This window comes from Sinohyriopsis cumingii, chromosome 12 (genome assembly GCF_028554795.1).
Source record: "Sinohyriopsis cumingii isolate HCF-2022 chromosome 12, ASM2855479v2, whole genome shotgun sequence".
Taxonomy (NCBI): Eukaryota; Metazoa; Mollusca; class Bivalvia; order Unionida; family Unionidae; genus Sinohyriopsis; species Sinohyriopsis cumingii.
The window spans coordinates 70,849,443-70,868,705 of record NC_142972.1 but is presented as its reverse complement, the minus strand read 5'-3'; the positions used below and the strand labels follow the sequence as shown (position 1 = coordinate 70,868,705).

Below are 19,263 nucleotides of genomic sequence, written 5' to 3'. Positions count from 1 at the left end.
TAATGAATATATTACTTTCAAGAATCTGCACAACATAATCTCAAAGTCAGGTAAAGTAAACATTTTATTTAAAAGTACAAAATATGCACGGGATGACATGACATAAATTGGCATGTGCAAAATTTGAAAATGTCGCAAAACTCGGTGGCATACCAAAAATGCGAGTTGGCGAAACATTCAAGGTGTTTTAGAACGACGCGTCTTTGAAACTGATGATGGATGATTAGGCTGCCACCGTATTTAATGTTTCGTTTCCTAAATGGAGGCAGGTCCATGAAACACCCTGTCATTTGAAACAATCGCAAATTTTATTTTTCTCTGTACAATATAGTCATATCGCTACGATATCTGCAGTCTGGCAGTTTATAGCAATGTCAAGCACTGGGGCATCATGCTGCAGGCATGTAGCATCATGTCCCACCCAGTCACATTATCCTGACACCAGACGAACAGTCCTAACACTAACCTCTTAATGCTGAGCGCCAAGCAAGGCAGCTGCTAGTACCATTTTAAAAAATAAGTCTTTGGTATGACTCGGTAAGGGTTGAACCCGCAACCTCCCGCATCTGAGGCGGACGCTCTGACAGCAAGGCCACCGGAGCGGTGTATATACCTGTATTTGAAGAATCTTTATATACATAAACAAGAACACACACAAACATAGGTAAATGCGTAGACAATATATCCAACGGGAACCCTAAATCTCCACAAGTCTCATAGTCATTCGATTCTTCCAGCACCTACTCTCCAGATAGGGGATGAAAATGTAAAAATGATGTGCACGATAAAATGGATTAGGCTCGAAGTTCGAAGTTTCCTTCGCAAATGGAAGAGGAGTCACTGGATATTGTGCATGTACGCACGTACCAGCTGGATTTCATAGTCACCACGTGTTCTTCAAAACCATCGAGACAATTGGCATAATTTAACAAAAATGGGACTGACTTGGTTCGTGGTTTTTTTTTATATATATAATCTTAAGGTCAGAAGACATAAATCCTCGCAAAAATGTGAAATTTTGAATAGCGTGTCGTGTTTTTTGGCTTATGGTTTTGTGTCAGCGGTTCTAATTTTAAGGCACAGACAATACGATTTTGTTTGTCTTTTTTAATATACGATCAACAAGCAGTCAAACACTTATCGCCATGAGGAATTAACAGGTAACATATGTCATGTCCTGTTGATGATTAAGACCTTCGGATCTAAGTTATTTGCATGATTTCGAATCTAATACTATTTATTTTCAATTGACATTTACTTTCAGAAGGTTAAAACAATTTAAAAATAGATTTGGGAATTATAAATGATTACTTCCTTTGTCAATGTCTACTTTCTTCAATTCAGATTTTCTCTCTAGTACAAAAGAACGCCTAAAAAATGTCCAAGTCGCTGAGAGCCTGCACAATTCACAAACTGATTTAATAAAGGAGGAGATAAAGGGGCTGTACAGGACCCTAAAGAATCACCCCGCCCTCATGGAGAGAAGGCTCAAAGTGGGTAGTAGACAGCCTTCCCCAATGGAAAAATATTCTTACAGCCGACAGGTTCTCTCTCTCTCTCTCTCTCAGGTTCTCTCTCCGGTTCTCTCTCTCTCTCTCAGGTACAATGGAGAAAATAAACATTAAGAAGACAGGGTTGGGTATGAAAAGTGATAATGGCTGAACTGGATCGTTTTCGCTCTGAAATAAAAATTGAGATTCAATTTTCTCATCTACTTTTAAGCACTAAGCGCTTACTGAGTAGATCACAAAATGCATCTTGAATATGGAAGAAATACATAATTAATTATTCAATAGTGAAACATAATTGCATAGAAACCGAATCTTCAAGTTAAGGATGGGATCATATGACAAAATGTGACTTCTCATTTCAAGTACTAAATACACCGGAATTACAGACACAATTCCTCAGCCCTGCACATTTTATCATACAGAGGTGATTCCAATAATGTATTGCAATTAGGGATATTCATAACAAATATACTTATTTCAATAAAATGTGATATTCGTCCTCACCCTCATTCTGATCAAATACAAAGTTTTATTTTAAAAATGGTAAGATTAGCGTATATCTGAGGACGCTCAAATCAACCGGTCTCAGTTCTCAGTGAGTGAGATGAAACCCGTAAAACAGTCTCGACTTTCAGTGAGTTGAGACCGGGAGGACCGATCTCAACTCTCAGTGAGAGAAGAAACCCGTAAGATCGGTCACAGCTCCAGTGAGTGAGATGAAATCCTTACTTTTATAAGTGCATTTATATTTTTTACATTCATATAAACCCCGAAGTAATCGCATAACAAAATGGTATTATTGGAATTTTAAATCACTCTTTTCGATTAATATAATACATTTTGATCCAAATCAAATATATACCCTTCTCCCAGTCTCTGTTTGAAAACGTGAATTAACATTTTAAAATCCACTGAACAAGAATATTTCCATACATCTTAAAAACCATATGCAAACAATGTTTCAACGATGATAGCCAGTTCTATATATTATTTTGTGACTTCATAAAATAATTTTGCAAATTTGTGTTAATAATACATTGTCACTACACTTTTACTAATATTTTACAGTATTTTTTAGCATTTCATAGGCAAACGATGAAGTTCCCCTTAAATAGTAGTATTTGATGTTCACATTTTCAAAATATGCTTCATAAACTTTGTTGTATAAGCTCAGTAAATTTAAATGAAAATTCTAAGGCTTCAGTAGTTAAGTGGCGTATGAAAAAATGTGATACATTTAGGTTTCAAATAACTCCATACATTCTCCTGGGTTCTGTGTAAGACTGTTCTTTTAAAGCGTGAATTTAAAATAGTAACTGTCATATTTCCTGTACCATGAATATTGCTTAACATTCACATATCAATGATCCAAGTTATCATAGCAGCGATCAAAGTTATCAGGGATTTTGCTTAACATTCACATACTAGCAGCGATCCAAGTTATCATGGATGTTGCTTAACATTCACATCATAGCAGGATCCAAGTTATAATTGATGTTGCTTGACATTCACATATCAATGAAACCAAGTTATCATGGCTGTTGCTTAACATTCACATCATAGCAGCGATCCAAGTTATCGTGGATTTTGCTTAGCATTCACATCATAGCACAGATGCAAATTATCATAGATAGTGCTTAACTCTGACACCATGTCACTAATCCAAGTTATCAACTTCTATATCAATTGCTAACACTTCTTACTACATAATAGTAACACAAGCATTGCTAACACTTCTTACTAGATAATAGTAACAAAAGCATTGTTAACACTTCTTACTAGATAATAGTAACACAATCACTGTTAACACTTCTTACTACATAATAGTAACACAAGCATTGTTAACACTTCTTACTACATAATAGTAAGAAAAGCATTGCTAACACTTCTTACTAGATAATAGTAACAAAAGCATTGTTAACACTTCTTACTAGATAATAGTAACACAATCACTGTTAACACTTCTTACTACATAATAGTAACAAAAGCATTGTTAACACTTCTTACTAGATAACAGTAACACAAGCATTGGTAACATTTCTTACTAGATAATAGTAACACAATCACTGTTAACACTTCTTACTACATAATAGTAACAAAAGCATTGTTAACACTTCTTACTACATAATAGTAACAAAAACATTGTTCAGTGGCGTCGCTAGGGGGGTGCGGTGGGTGCGGACCGCACCGGGTGACACCATCTCAGAAGGGTGACACCAAAACGAAAAATTGCAAATTTTACAGAGCACACACTGCTCGGTCTAGTTGGATTTCATAAGCGGATAACCGATCATAGTTAAACACATGACTAGCAGGCACAGCAGTGGCGTCGCTAGGGGGATGCGGGGGGTACGGACTGCACCGGGTGACACCATCAGAGGGGGTGACAACAAAATGACATTACTAAGGATTCTGTATGGTCTGTTACGAAAGGAGGACCATGGGGGTGACACCATGAGCCACCGCACTGGGTGACACCAACCCGAGTGACGCCACTGGCATTCTTAACACTTCTTACTACATAATAGCAACAAAAACATTATTAACACTTCTTACTACATAATAGTAACAAAAGCAATGTTAACACTTCTTACTACATAATAGTAACAAAAGCATTGGTAACACTTATTACTATATAATAGTAACAAAAGCAATGTTAACACTTCTTACTACATAATAGTAACAAAAGCAATGTTAACACTTCTTACTACATAATAGTAACAAAAGCATTGTTAACACTTCTTACTAGATAATAGTAACACAAGCATTGTTAACACTTATTACTATATAATAGTAACAAAAGCAATGTTAACACTTCTTACTAGATAATAGTAACACAAGCATTGTTAACACTTCTAATGGCTATTTTCTGACATATAGCAAATATTATTTCATTTTATATAGTAGTCAACTTTGAAATTGCAGGGTGAATACTTCCAATATCGTCATTGATATCTAAAACGCAAATTTATATAAACAAAAATCTCTTTCTTTCAGTTTTTCTACAGAAGCGTCAGCATCATTGAACGTACTTTCCCAAATAGATTCATAATGTTCACTGATTATTATAAATAAAAGATGTTAGAGTTAATCCCAGTGGTAAATTATCGGAATAGTGCATGTTACTATGAACGCACAAATTAAGTACATAATCATGCATGTCTTTCCTTTGAAAAAAAGCATACAATCTACTACACTCCTGATTGGTCCTGTGTATGTAAATTTGCCGAAATCTTTATCTTATCTGTGGCATATTTCTTTACGGATGTCTTATAAACCATTTCCAATTTTTCCAATTTTATTTTTTCCATAGATACTTTAATACAATTTATAATGTAATAATTTCCAGTTTCAAAAAGCATGAAACCATAACTTTCCACATACCCTGAAGACGGTATTTGTCTCTTGTTACGAAAAAGGCTTGATTAAAAAAGACACACAAAAACAGCGTTGGTTCACGATAGCTCTCACTATATTGCGAGAAATATGTCTTACCCTTCCCCTTTATCATCATACATTATTGTAGGAAACTACGCCACATTGTTGTATGGACTGTTTCGTTTAATCACAAATCATGCCACTTAACAGACTGGTATAATATCCTTTTTAATGTAACGTTATACTCAGTGTCAGTAAAATGTTTTGAAAAGAGTGTCTTGAGTGTTCCGACATTCGCATGAGTTGTAGTTTTTACGGGAACATACATTATAAAAACCACTCTCCACAAACGGATGTTCTGTAGTAAAGCACTTGAAAAATCGTATCAGAGAAGCTAGTGCAATTCCGGTGTTCGAGTTCAGCTGACGCAAAAAAAATGGTCCTGTCAAACCTGAAAATGTAAAATTATTAGTGACTGTATCGAGTGCAGTTGCATCTGGATGTCTCGCACAGTCTAAGGTGGCTTCAGGCATAGAACACGCAAAGGATACGAACGTAATCCGTACACGTCAACAGTTTGAATTACTAGGAAGAAGTCCACTTGCGTTATTAAATGTCTTCACTCTTCAATAATTACTATATAGATCAAAGTTGTTGTCCCAGTACTTTTACGCAAAAACAGAAGACATACTCTTCACTTTGTATCTGTCAGTCCGTATATATTAGTTTGTCAATCATGCTTTTGTTTCACACAGAGAGTGAGAGAGAGAGAGATAGAAATATGTTTGTGTCATATATATATATATATATATATATATATATATATATATATATATATATATATATATATATGCGTGTGTGTGTGTAATACAGACAAGAACATATACAGTTAAATAAAATGTAAACTCATTGGGTTCAGCCTTTTTATTTGGTGGGGGGGGGAATGGTCACACGTGCAATCTGATTTATTTCGATAAAAAATGACACTTATATCAATTTGTTTCACATGATATAGGTGTTGGGCGTGTTTTACGGACTTTTTAATATAAACTTCTAAATATGCAAAACTACCTTCCATTAAGATGAGACCTTTTGTAAAAGTTAGCAGTAAGTTGTAGTGAACATGCATTGTTGCTAACACTTTTTTTTATCAAATATACAAATATCAAAGAAAAGCGTCCAAAACTTTATTTTGACAGATCTTAGGTATAGATGTCTGGATTCATCGGAATATTATTGTTCATGCCTTCTCAGAAATTTTCTAGCTCTGTTACATAGTGGAGAGTCTAATTTCATTATTGATAATGCTTTGTAACCTGACCAAGGTAAATGGCAAAGAAAAGTACAGTGACTTTGTTTTGTTATTAATTGATTTTTTTCTTTTTACGGATGCTTGGTTTCTTATAAAGAAGACATGATCGAATGATCGGACGGTTGTATCCATGTTGCATCTAATCTAACCATATGTTGTTTGAGTCACTCTTTACACCTCGTCTGTATATTTATATCTAAGACTCTTACTGCAGAAAATTTTAGTTTTATTTTCTGCAATGAACAGAATGCTACGAATATTGCCGGCCATATTGTTGGTAATGTTTTGTAGTCCTCTCATATGTTTTAATATCTTTAATATGATTATTTAATAATAAATAAATAAATCAATCAATAAATAAATAAAACACATATATACACATACACAAACACAATCACACACATTTCATACAACTTAAATGCTTTATTGTTGTATATGTATATCGTGAACATTATTAAGGAAAATATTGTCCTTTAAAAATTAGCACACGTAAAGGAAGTAATGAAAAGGAATGAATCACCTTGAATTTTCAACACATTTATAGCCACTAGAAGTCAAGAGAAGACATGTAGTGCAATTAGACAAAAAAGCCCATACCTCAATCCTCCATTTTTCAGTAAGTATTTTATATTTCCTGGAATACGAAAGCACACACGCGCGCGAGCGCAAAAGTCGCGAATTACCTTGTGCTGATAAAGTAACTCATGGAGCAAAAATTTCTTTATTGTTCAGAAGAAAGCAATAACCATCGGAATACCTCAGCCGGCCTGCCCATTTACCACCAACTGGGTGCTGATAACCAGGGCATATGATATGAACGATACAGAGGTAGAAGTATTTCAGGTATATAATCTGTCCTATTCTTAACCGGTGTAATTTAAAACGATTCGGTCATTAAAGCAAAACTGTCATTGCTTTATTTGACACCATATGGAACGTAACATGTAAACATGCTTTGTGTGACACTGTCTGGGATGTCACATGTAAATATGCTTTATGTGACACTATCCGGAATGTAACATGTAAATATGCTTTATGTAACACTTTGTGGAACGTAACATGTCAACACGCATTATTTGAGACTATATGCTAACATGTTTTATGTAACACTATCTGGGACGTATGATGTAAACATGTTTCATGTAACACTATCTGGGACGTATGATGTAAACATGTTTCATGTAACACTATCTGGGACGTATGATGTAAACATGTTTCATGTAACACTATCTGGGACGTATGATGTAAACATGTTTCATGTAACACTATCTGGGACGTATGATGTAAACATGTTTCATGTAACACTATCTGGGACGTATGATGTAAACATGTTTTATGTAACACTATCTGGGACGTATGATGTAAACATGTTTCATGTAACACTATTAGGGACGTCAGCTGTAAATATGCTTTATGTAACACAATGTGGAAGGTAATATGTCAACCTGCTTTATGTGACACTATACTGGAGACGTAAGATGTGAAAATGCTTTATGTAACACTGTCGGGGACATAATATGTAAACATTTCATGATAGATTTTTCATTGCTTTGTGTAACACTCCCTGGGACGTAATATGTAAACATGCTTTATATAACACCATCTGGGACGTAACATGTAAACATGATTTATCTTACACTATCTGGGTCGTAATATGAAAACATTTCATGATGTATTATTCATTGTTTTAAGCAACACTCTCTGGGACGTAATTTGTAAACATTTCATGATGTACTTTCTCAAAAATATTTGCGTTCAATGTAATGGATACCTTTTTTTGTGAGAGTGGGGTTGCTCAAACTCATTCAATCACACCTACCCACCTTGACATTTTGAGAAAATTAAAGAATCTTAATGTTACATACTTTATGTGTTATGACAATTCTAGTAAAGAGTTATACGCTGATTGGTATATCGCTAGGCATAATAATGAACTCAATAATTTGTTGTTTACCGAGGAACAGTTACAATAAAAAGTAGCTTGTTTGGCTGCTTAGTCTTTTTCTTAAATCCATCAGCTGATTTCTGATTGGAAGAGATGCAACATCTTACTGGCTGAAGTAGTACGCAAGTTAGTTCAGAATACTTACGATAATTTTCATAAAATAATTATTTGGTTATTTTAATTAATTACACAACAGGTACTCTTCTTTCGTTGTTATTAATACTCATCTTTCATTGTTATTAACACAAAGTTATCAAGCCATTACATCCGGTGTGCCTAAAACTCGCCCCGTGTAGACATCACCTAATTTACTAATTAGCAACTCACCCAGTCTATATTGAACAATCACAAAAAAAGGTCAGTCCTGAAATAAATGGATGACACATATACATTTTTAATCCAAAATACACATTAAAAATGAATGTACTAAAACTTTATCTCTCTCTCTCTCTCTCTCTCTCTCTCTCTCTCTCTCTCTCTCTCTCTCTCTCTATATATATATATATATATATATATATATATATATATATATATATATATATATATATATAGAGAGAGAGAGAGAGAGAGAGAGAGAGAGAGAGAGTTCACAGAGCAATTTACGCTGTGTAAACTAATTTGGACAAATTGCAGAATGGTCCAATAGGTATCCTAGTGATATCCTACACAATCATAACTTGAAAAGATCTAAAGGTTTACAAAAGAACAATAAAACATTAAATACAATATATAAACAGACCTTTGTCAATTTATGAAATGTTGCACATATTGTGAGAAAGGCTACAGAAACGCATAGTCACTAAGAGAGTAGAAGTCTGTGGAACTATTCCACCCAGTAACAAAACGCTTAAAGTTCAGTAGTCTGCAGTAACCTCGGATATAATGATTTGATGTAGGACTATCTTGCAGCCGAATGAATTATCTTTCAAACAACATGCAAATCCTATTGAGTAATCATGATTTTAACAGTTCCTGGTAAATAACATCTATAGTATTTTTTGTCTTATGGTATTTGCTTTGCAGATATTTCGAATTTAATTAGTACCAAGCCAAATATAATTATCCGATATGCCGTGAGAGTATTAAGGTGTGCCATTTAACGATAAATAAAAATGACTGAAACTTGTTTCAGCTGTAAACCCAGTCGTATGTCAAGCGTAAGATTTATGTAGTGAATGGCATATTACTCTTTAGTTTCTGAATATATATAATATTTCTGGTACAAATAGTTTATACCTGTATCCTGTTCTATGGAAAATCTTTGATGTTCATACACATCATCTAAGCGAGGCCAAATTTTGTCATCCGCTAACGGATTTCATTTTCGTCTGATATTCCAAATAAATTTTCTTCCATTATTTAAAGATTTATACTGACTTGTAGTGATACATTATCTATTTTTTAAATAAATTGTTAGGACTTACGCACACGATGAAAACGTTAAGTTTAGATTTGTATTTGCCATCCTTTTCAATTTTATATTGATCATCAGCACGGTATTCATGATTTGCTTCAACGTACATATGTGGATTATACTAATTCCACCTCTTATTCCACTCTCAATCATCAGAAACATATCGTAGCCTGTCATCGGTTCTAAATTTTTCCTGTTAGCTTCGAACTAGTGTCACGAACCAAACGGAGGATACTGAATAAATTCCTGGATGATGGATCCTCCTCAGCCTCCTTCCCAATATCTTCCTAAAATATATCGCGCAATATCAACGTATTTTCTTTATCTAATAATCGTGCACATCGAGCGTAATGCATTTAAAATTATTCATTATATACTGATCAAATTTATACTCGTCGTTCGTTTAGAGATGAGTAGAATTTGTCATGAGGTATATCTGTTTCGTTAAACCTTTCGAAGCTACCCATATATTCATACGTGTAAATGCCATTCCTTAAATAGTTAGGTTGCAGGTTCTCAACACTCCGTGACTCGGGCGCCAGCTCTTAAATGTTTCCGTTCGTTTCCGTGAACCTTTGACTATCCAAGTTTTTGTTTGTTCTTTCAGTGATTGTCCCACAAATCGAAAACTGTCCACAAACCGAAAACTGTCCACAAACCTAACTATCCTTTCAACCGCTCTTCTCTCGTTATTAAGAAACCTACCAACGATAAAATTCTTGCTGAAAGGATTATAATTATTATTGTTCTTCTATATGATCGTTACCTCCTAATCTTGATATTGTCCATTAAACTCTTTGATTAAGTTGTGGCTGTCATTATAGGATAAGTTGTGAATAAATGCCGTGATGTATTTGGGATATTTATAATTTAAACTATTTTCTTATAAATCTTTTCACTGACCTGTGCACATTATCATGGTTTCTAAGTTTATTAGTAGACTTATCACCATCGCGAACTTTATGAGAACAAATTTCTTTGTCATGCACCTTTCAATGTGCTTCTGTGTCATATATTGCATATGTTGGTCGAATTAAATTATTTTGCATCTTCATGTGTTTATCATCTTCATATATGACCACCACAGGTTTTTAAGTTTTTGCAATCCGTTCATCTGTAAACGTTTGGTTTTAGTTAATGCACGTAGAGAATCCAGGCTGAATGTAATTTCAATCACATCTTCTGAAGACTTAAAAATTATATATTTAAAGTCACAGTAAAAGTGACAAATCGTTTAACACAATAACAAAGAAAGAAAAAAACCTAGCAACATCGACACAAAAGTTAATAGGATATGTCGAGCAATATATAGAGCGAACTAAATCACAAAAAACAAGTGAACTATTTTGGTCTCTTTTTAATAGTGTCTTTTCTAATGACATTTTCATTGAAATGATTATTTAACTGACGGTTGCGTTCAACAATAGTATATTGCAATGTCAATTTTTGCAATATAGATCGTGCAGGTCGCTATTTAGTAAAGTGTAATGTAGTGTGTAATATGGATGTTTCTGGTACACCAAGTGTTATGGTTTGGTAAATTTGTGTTAATAGATATACAATTACGTAGCAGCTCCTCTGCAAAGCAGAATAGTTTCATAAAAATTATGTAGTAGGTGTTCCAGAACTATCTCTTTTATATGGTACTGGCTGCTTTAGTAGTGTAATGCACTCTTTTTTCAGCCAATGGACGGCTCAGACATGTTCCAGTGGTTCTACACAGTCAACTGCAATACAGAGGTACTGAAGCACGAAAATGAGGCTTGCCCCTTTTGTTGCCGAGGAATAAATCATCATGAGTAAGTTGAACATCAGTCTAAATTAAGTCTGAATAGCTTTGTATTTTTATTTGGAATGTTGATGCAATGCTACCTTATGAGATTGAAATTAATCGCCTCATTACATCAATCATATTATTTCTTATTTCATTAGACTGCTTTTTGTGGTTTCCGTGGAACCTATGGTGGTCGAAGGAGCTCGCCTTTACATACCACTCACACATCTCACCTCTGTCAGCGTGAGTTCAAGTTTCGGACCGGCGTGGGTATGCGATAAGCTTGCCAGTGGTTTTCCTTGTGTCGGTGGTTCCCCCCGGGTTCTTCCTTCGCCAAATACACTGGCAGCTATGTATAGCCTATTACTCGTTGGAAAACAGATTTAAACCTCATAAAAGAAAACCTACAATCCGTACTTCCATTGGTAATTCGCATGGCCTGTCTTGGTGTACACTAATTGTAGTTGGATGCTTTTAAATACGTATATGATGTAACTATTATGTTCCTTTTATGAAGTCGTAATAGGTGTCCGTATTGTATTCAGGATAGCCATTCTTTTGGTATTATTCAAGACATTGTCCTTTAATCAGAGTTTTCTACGTGTGCTCTTTGTAACTGTCACAGTTTGCGGAGTGCCCTGTGTATTCATTATCTGTTCTTCACAGCATGTTTATGATATTAGATTTTGTCGAGCAGTTTTATTCATTTGTTCCCTATTGGTAAAGAATTCATTTGACAATATTCGGACTCCCCAGATCTTACCATACATAATAAATAATTATGTGTGTATGGATATATGGATGGATGGATGTATGTATGTATGTATGCATGCATGCATTATTTTATTTTATGTATTTATTTATTTATCTAGATGGGCATTGTCTCGGTGGTTAGCGTACTGGGCTCACGACTGATAGAATGCAGGTTCGAATATGAAAATCGGATCATCCTGGGATAGGTGCCATGCTGTGTCTTTTACACTAAATAACATATTTGTGTTGCTGTGCCGCAACATACCAAATCAAGATCAACAATTTTATTTCTTTTATTTCAGATATGCATCGGAATGTATGCCCAAGAAATCCTACGTCATGGCGTTAATCCGCCGTCCAGGGGACATAAACTACGACTGGAACTACATTCAAATCAATACGAGTTGTAATTGCGCCATAGCTCGGAAAGCGAGAGTTTAGGAATGCCAAATATATTAGCAGATGAACTGTCTAAAGTTTATATTTGCAATTACTTTTGGGGATTGTTCATGCTTCTGTGCTTCTTTAGTCACGCTCAATTACAAACGTTTTGTTCAAATTTACTAATATAATAAACATAATACACATTAAAATCAGTAATAGGCCTAATTATACTTATTAGAATCGAGCTTCAAATACAAACCTCAATGCAGCGAAAGCCATTTCCTGGTTGCAAAGTATAATTTCGCAAAAAACTGGGTATTGCTATGTTTGGTTCATTTAATACACGATTCCTTTGACGTAACAGAGATCATAGCAATTCATATGTCAACACTAGAAGCGTTGGCGAACCGCAGTGATAGCAGAAGAATACCATGAAGGTCGTATTTGTCACGTGGATAAATAAAACTTTTGCCTATTTACCAACTCAGATTTTCAACAACCCCCACCCTCACCCCGACAGTTTTTCTAGCAGCGTATTCCTGGAATAGGGCATTGTCATGGTTAAATCTTTAGGACGTTCGCATTTGTAAAATCAGCGTGTACGGCGCTGTTCGAAATTACGTGTTCGTTACTTTGTGATATCATCGGTATGACGATATTTGAAACCTGAGTGTATTGTAGCGCCATGAAATCTTGGAGAGACAGTACGATAAATAAGGTCACTGCGACTTATGTCTTACGTTAAAGAACGAAAACTAAAACTATTTCAACATTTTCACTAATCCCAATCGCATTGGTGTTAATGAAAATGATGCAATCAACGAATTAATACGAGAGCTTGGAAATGTTTTAGTGATAAATAAGACCTGTCGTAATTCGACCGCGCAGGATTTTTGTTGCGGATACCGATGTAATTCACTCATTTTAGTCTCAGATCTCTAATTTGCCCAATACGTTATCAGTAGCATTCAAACAATCAGAAGTCAGACTTTTCCCCAGATGACACTGTAAACCAAACAACTGCTTGCACATACAGTTTGACTACCGGAGACAGCCTCGTTTTGAGCTGTCATTTCAACCACTTCTGTATTGAATTTTAGCAAAATACTATTGCAAGTTGACAATAGCAGTGCTTGATCTCCCTGTTCAGGTCTTAAATTTCAATAAGTTTCGTTTCTTTTGTTTGCGAATGTGGGTAAAAGGAGAAAAGTGAAAGCGTTACATGGGATGCATTTTGAAAGAAGAAAATATTTGCATTCCCTTGTTCATACAAAGAATAGATATGCAGATAGAATCGGGATCTGTGTTTCTCGCTTGAATTTGATGATTAATCAAATCCTTACTTGGTGGAATTTCTCTTGTACAGCAAAATATTTCATAAATGCTGTTACAAGCCAGGGGTATTTGTTTGACCGAGCGGTGTCAAACCCTAGCGAGATTCCTCTAGAAGTCATAAGTTTGCCCAAAATTTCCAAAGACTTCCACATTTCTGTTAGAAAGCGCAACGTGTCCATTCCATACATAAATTTTACTCTAATCAATGCAAGACCACGGATCTCACAATATTCCAACTGCCTATTAACCGCACATCTGCATGGTTCCTCTTTATCAGCTTTCCGTACCGTCAGCATTTCACGCCGTAAAACTATACAACTTCCCCAAAACACAGGAAACTATTTTTACTATGCCACCTTAGGCCAGTCGAATCATGGTTTTGAAATACATTTCGCCTGTAAAATTGCATCAAATTTGCCACCATGGCGACATAAACGGTTCTGCCGAGTCCCATCTTATTTTATTCCATTGTGTAATTTACCAGTCTACTACCATAAATACGTCACCTGCAGTCACACAACCAATGTACACCACTAGATTTTAATAGGGACTATGGAACGACAGGGACACTCATGCGGCTCCGACCTGAATTCACCAAAAGTAAACCATAGCATCATGGAAACTCACCAACACTTCACTCCGTGACGTTTGCTCCTAGTAATTGGCTAATTATTTCGGGCTAAGGAATATTTCCAGTGGACCGAGTTCCAATAATCAAACAAGTAATGGCAAAAATTTAAGAATTCCTTGAAACGGGGCGCTATAACCAAATGCGCATACTCTGAAGTTATTACGATACTATCTTAATAAAACTTCCCACGATCTTCTAAAAGTATTCCAAATAACTTCTATGATTATGGCTATGGACTAAATAAAGTCTTTTTGCTACTAAATATCTTTTTACTGTCGACACATGGCTGAGGTTAGATATGTATATTGGACTAAAGCCAGTTAAATAGATGTAGCTTAGCGAATAGCTTTTGTGTTTCATTCTGGATCGAACGAGTAGCCAGTGACAGTTGCAGAGCTGGAGGCGGGGGCACTCAGTCTTTCGTAGTCAAAGGATGATTCGAGCAGCCGTGGTGCGAACTTTTTGTAGTAGATATTGAAACCAACCAGACAGAAGTGAAATACAATAGTCCAGTCTTCAAAGTACTAAGGAACACATAAGTATTTTAATGGCATCAGCAGATAGAAAATTGCGAATGGAACTGATGTATCTCAGCTCCAGATAAATCCACCTTGCATATATTCATTATTTGTTGCTTTAATGAGAGCGTACTGTCGAGAGTGACACCTAGGTTTTGTACTGACTGAGTAAATTTAATGTTGGCATTACTGATAGCCTACATATTTTGTGCGGCAAAGGATATGTATGAAAAAGTGTTTGCTTGGTGGATGACTTCAGTTTTATGATCGTTCATTTGCAGCTCGTTACCCGTCGTCCATGATTTCACATCGCATATGCACCTCTTCATGTCTTGGATGGTAGCCTCAACTTCAGTTGGGCAGCTAGATATGTCTATTTGAGTGTCATCAGCGTGCAATTGGTGAGACACCGGATGTCGATATATGACAGTTGAGAGCAGCTTAGCGTAATGAATGAAGAGAATGGGGCAGAGAACAGAGACACGTGGAACACCAAAACAAAGATTACTTGCGCTGGAATGTTTTCCATTTTACGGACATTGTGTCCTGTTGACTAAGTAGGACTTGAACCATGGTAAGGCTGCATCGTGATTACCAAATACATGCTGGAGACGGTGAAGTAATAGATCATGGTCTATTTTGTCAAACGCCGCAGACAAGTCGAGGAGGGTGAGAACTGTAATCTTTCCATTATCCAAAACAGAGGCAGTCGTAAACTACTCTCGGAAAGGCCGTTTCAGTAGTGTGGCGAGGGCGATATGCAGACTGTACATTGCTGAAAAGACTATTTGAATTCATAGGAGATACAAGTTGGGATAGAACAACGTTTACTAGAACTTTTAAACGAATGAGAGGTTAGAAACAGGGCGGTAGTTTTTTAAATCTTTAGGGTCAAGTGTCGGTTTCTTCAGCAGATGCTTTACAATGGAAGTTTTGGAGAAAAAAATGGGAATTCCCCGGATGAGAGATAAGTATTGATAACATCGGCTAGTGAAGGCATAATTGAATCTAAGCATTCAAGCAGCAGTGATGTCAGAATTGGATCGAGTTCTTATGACTTTGGGGTGCCTGTTATACACAAGTGTATGTACCAAATGCATAGAGAAAGTTTCAAATGATGTTAAAGGTTGCCGTGTATATTCTGTGTCACAACTGTAGAGTGATAATGAGTCCGCTGAAAATGTGTTCTCAAGCTTATTAGAGATATGTCCTACTTACTTCTTATCCAGGCATCTTTGTTCATTTATCTCACAGTTTCGTAAGAGACCCTAAATAATTTTGCTTTTGTAATGTCTGCAAATGTTAAATTAGATCTCCCTTTATGGTTTTAACTTATTATTATTATTATTATTATTATTATTATTAAAACGAATACATGCTATGAAACAATTAACAAACACTTTATAGGTGTAATTGGATCATACTTGGTTATATGGGTTATGGTATATCTATGTAAATCGCACCGCTGCATCAATTGTAGACTTCTGTTTCTCTTCCGGGAAACTAATAGTTCTCGAATTAAATTTTTAATCTGGGATACGTTACTTCAATGATTCTTGTCACACTCGAGCAAATTTCTAAGGTAAAGTAATTTGTTCACGTTCTACATATATGTATAAAAGCAAGTCATAATGATGACTATATAAAGGTTAAAGATTTATGCGAAAAAGCTGTTAAAAGTTGGGTTAACATCTTATTATTAATATTTCTTAAGTCAGGATTTATTTCCTGCATGATACTCGACGTTTACAATGGCTGCTGGATCCTAATAAAACGTGTAAGAGTTTGCAAACGGACGGACACTAGATGATGAACGATATTACGAATAAGAAAATCTGCCACTTCTATTGTTGGTAAATTCTTTTCCCCGTGAAAATTAAATGCCGACTGACTAATTCCAAATAAATTAGTGTTCTAATCCAAGCTATTTGTTTTGTTTCCTCCTTTATTGTGTGAAAAATGCAGTTCTTAGATCGCAGCCAACTGATTTCTGCTAGCACGTGTTCAGTCTCCTTATTTTTACCTAAAAAAACTCAAAGTAAACAAAGAACACTACGAGACGTATAGGAGAATGCTTTTCTTACAGTCTGAAGACGTTGAATATTGTCCCTGATTTTAAATTTGATTTTTATTTTATTACTCGACTAATGCCAGTATGCAATTTTTCGTCTAATATATTGGTAAAATCAAAGCCACTACTCAGTTTGTTTAAAGTGCATTCTCTCTGCATCTAGTTTTTATGGTCCCGGTTTCAAAGCGCTTAAAAAGTTGATAAACTATATATTTTCCGCATTGCAATTTCATCTTGATATCTATATGTATGTGTATTCTTTCACCTTGTCGTTAAATGTGAAAAAGCACAGCCATGCCAAATAGAGAGAGAGAGAGAGAGAGAGAGAGAGAGAGAGAGAGGGTAACTCCTTAGTCTTTAAACAATGATAGGATATAAAGTAATCTCACGCCTAATCAAATGATAGGACATAATGTAATACCACACTTAATCAAATGATAGGACATAAATAATGCCAACACTTAATCAAATGACAGAACATAAAGCAATCCCACACTTAATCAAATGACAGGACATAGTGTAATCCCACACTTAATCAAATGATAGGACATAGTGTAATTCCACACTTAATCAAATGACAGGACATAGTGTAATTCCACACTTAATCAAATGACAGAACATAGTGTAATTCCACACTTAATCAAATGATAGGACATAAATAATGCCAACATTTAATCAAATGACAGAACATAAAGCAATCCCACACTTAATCAAATGATAGGACGTAAATAATTCAACCACTTATTCAAATGACAGGACATAAAGTAACTCCACACCTAATTAAATTACAGGACATAAATTTATCCTACACCTAATTACATGACAGGAAATAAAGTAATCCCACACTTAATCAAATGACAGGACATAATATAATACCAAATCTAATAAAATGACAGGACATAATGCAATACAGAACCTAATCAAATGATAGGACATAACTTAACCCCCACATCTAATTAAATGACAGGACATAAAGTTATCCTACACCTAATTACATGACAGGAAATAAAGTAATCCCACGCTTAATCGAATGACAGGACAGAATCAAATGACAGGACATAATGTAATACCAAATCTAATAACATGACAGGACATAATGCAACACCAAAGCAACCAAATGACAGGACATAACGTAACCACTCACATCTAATTAAATACAGGACATAATGTAGTCCCACACCTAATCAATGGGAATAAAGTATGTTTTGTGCCTGACTAAATCTTATGTGCGTTGCTACCCATTTTTTCTTGTACATGTTTTTCTTTCCCAACCAAAACAATGACTTGAATATGTCGGATCATTGAAGACTTTTGAAAAGTTAATACGTGTATTTTTTTTAAATTATCTTGCCACAGGAATTTTCAGGTGTGTTGGGCAAATCCAAAATTCTAAGGGTTATATATATATATATATATATATATATATATATATATATATATATATATATATATATATATATATATAGACTCTATGGTCATTCAGAAATAGGAAAGAGCGAAAACCAACAAGTTTGGTAAAATTTAACGTATAATTTATTTCCCTACAGTACAAAGAGAAAATTTAAAAAGAACTTACAGTTATGCGAATTAAATCCAAAGCATTCCAAAATGTAATATAACCAGTCGTTATGAATAAAGTTCAAATTAAATTCCAGCGGTCTTCCAAATAAGATCCAACGCTGAAAGTGCTGATGTACCAATTGTCTCGAAATGTATGGATGTACCAATGGCTTGAAGGTTGATGATATGCCAACAGTCTTTTGATGAATCACAAAATATATTCCAAGATATCCTTGTTTGAATTCGCTATAATTCCGAGTTAATGTTTCTGTTCAAGAAGATTACTGAGCACTCTGTAATTTGAATGAATAATTCCCGCCCAACTGAAATATCTAACTCATCAATAAGACTGATTTCTGAACCAGTTGTTACTGCAGGAGTATATAACTTCCCCAGTGACCAAGATTATAAAACCCTCTGCTTGACATAATTACTTAATGGCAAATTCCATTCTAGAAGATTCTTTTACTAAAATTATAAAAAAGAACACGGTAAACATAATGTCCTTAATTCAGACTAAGATAATGTTCCTAATATTTGACCCACGCTAATAGGGAAATATTAACTATGTATTATTTGTTTACAGAATAAAAACATCATCAGTGTCTCTAGTCAGGAACAACATGAACTTGATTTTGGACAAGGTCTAGTACAAAACACAATTATCCATAGCATAT

At 35.0% G+C, this 19,263-nt stretch overlaps 1 protein-coding gene across 1 annotated transcript; it reads left to right on the top strand.

The window, feature by feature from the left end:
• The first annotated feature begins 1,298 nt into the window (after window positions 1-1,298).
• LOC149786716 (neurotrophin-4-like) lies at window positions 1,299-12,686 on the top strand. Its single transcript, XM_089975963.1, has 4 exons — window positions 1,299-1,544; window positions 6,934-7,044; window positions 11,244-11,359; window positions 12,390-12,686. The coding sequence occupies exons 1-4, from the start codon at window positions 1,323-1,325 to the stop codon at window positions 12,526-12,528; spliced, it is 588 nt and encodes a 195-aa protein (XP_089832089.1). The 5' UTR covers window positions 1,299-1,322; the 3' UTR covers window positions 12,529-12,686.
• Window positions 12,687-19,263: the final 6,577 nt, after the last annotated feature.

What these genes read in the sequence shown, in the direction of transcription:
- LOC149786716 (XM_089975963.1), top strand. Translation starts at nt 1,323, where the DNA reads ATGTCTACTTTCTTCAATTCAGATTTTCTCTCTAGTACAAAAGAACGC. An exon ending in CAGAGGTAGAAGTATTTCAG is followed by an intron (nt 7,045 to 11,243) that starts GTATATAATCTG and finishes CTCTTTTTTCAG; the next exon opens with CCAATGGACGGCTCAGACAT. An exon ending in CGAGGAATAAATCATCATGA is followed by an intron (nt 11,360 to 12,389) that starts GTAAGTTGAACA and finishes CTTTTATTTCAG; the next exon opens with ATATGCATCGGAATGTATGC.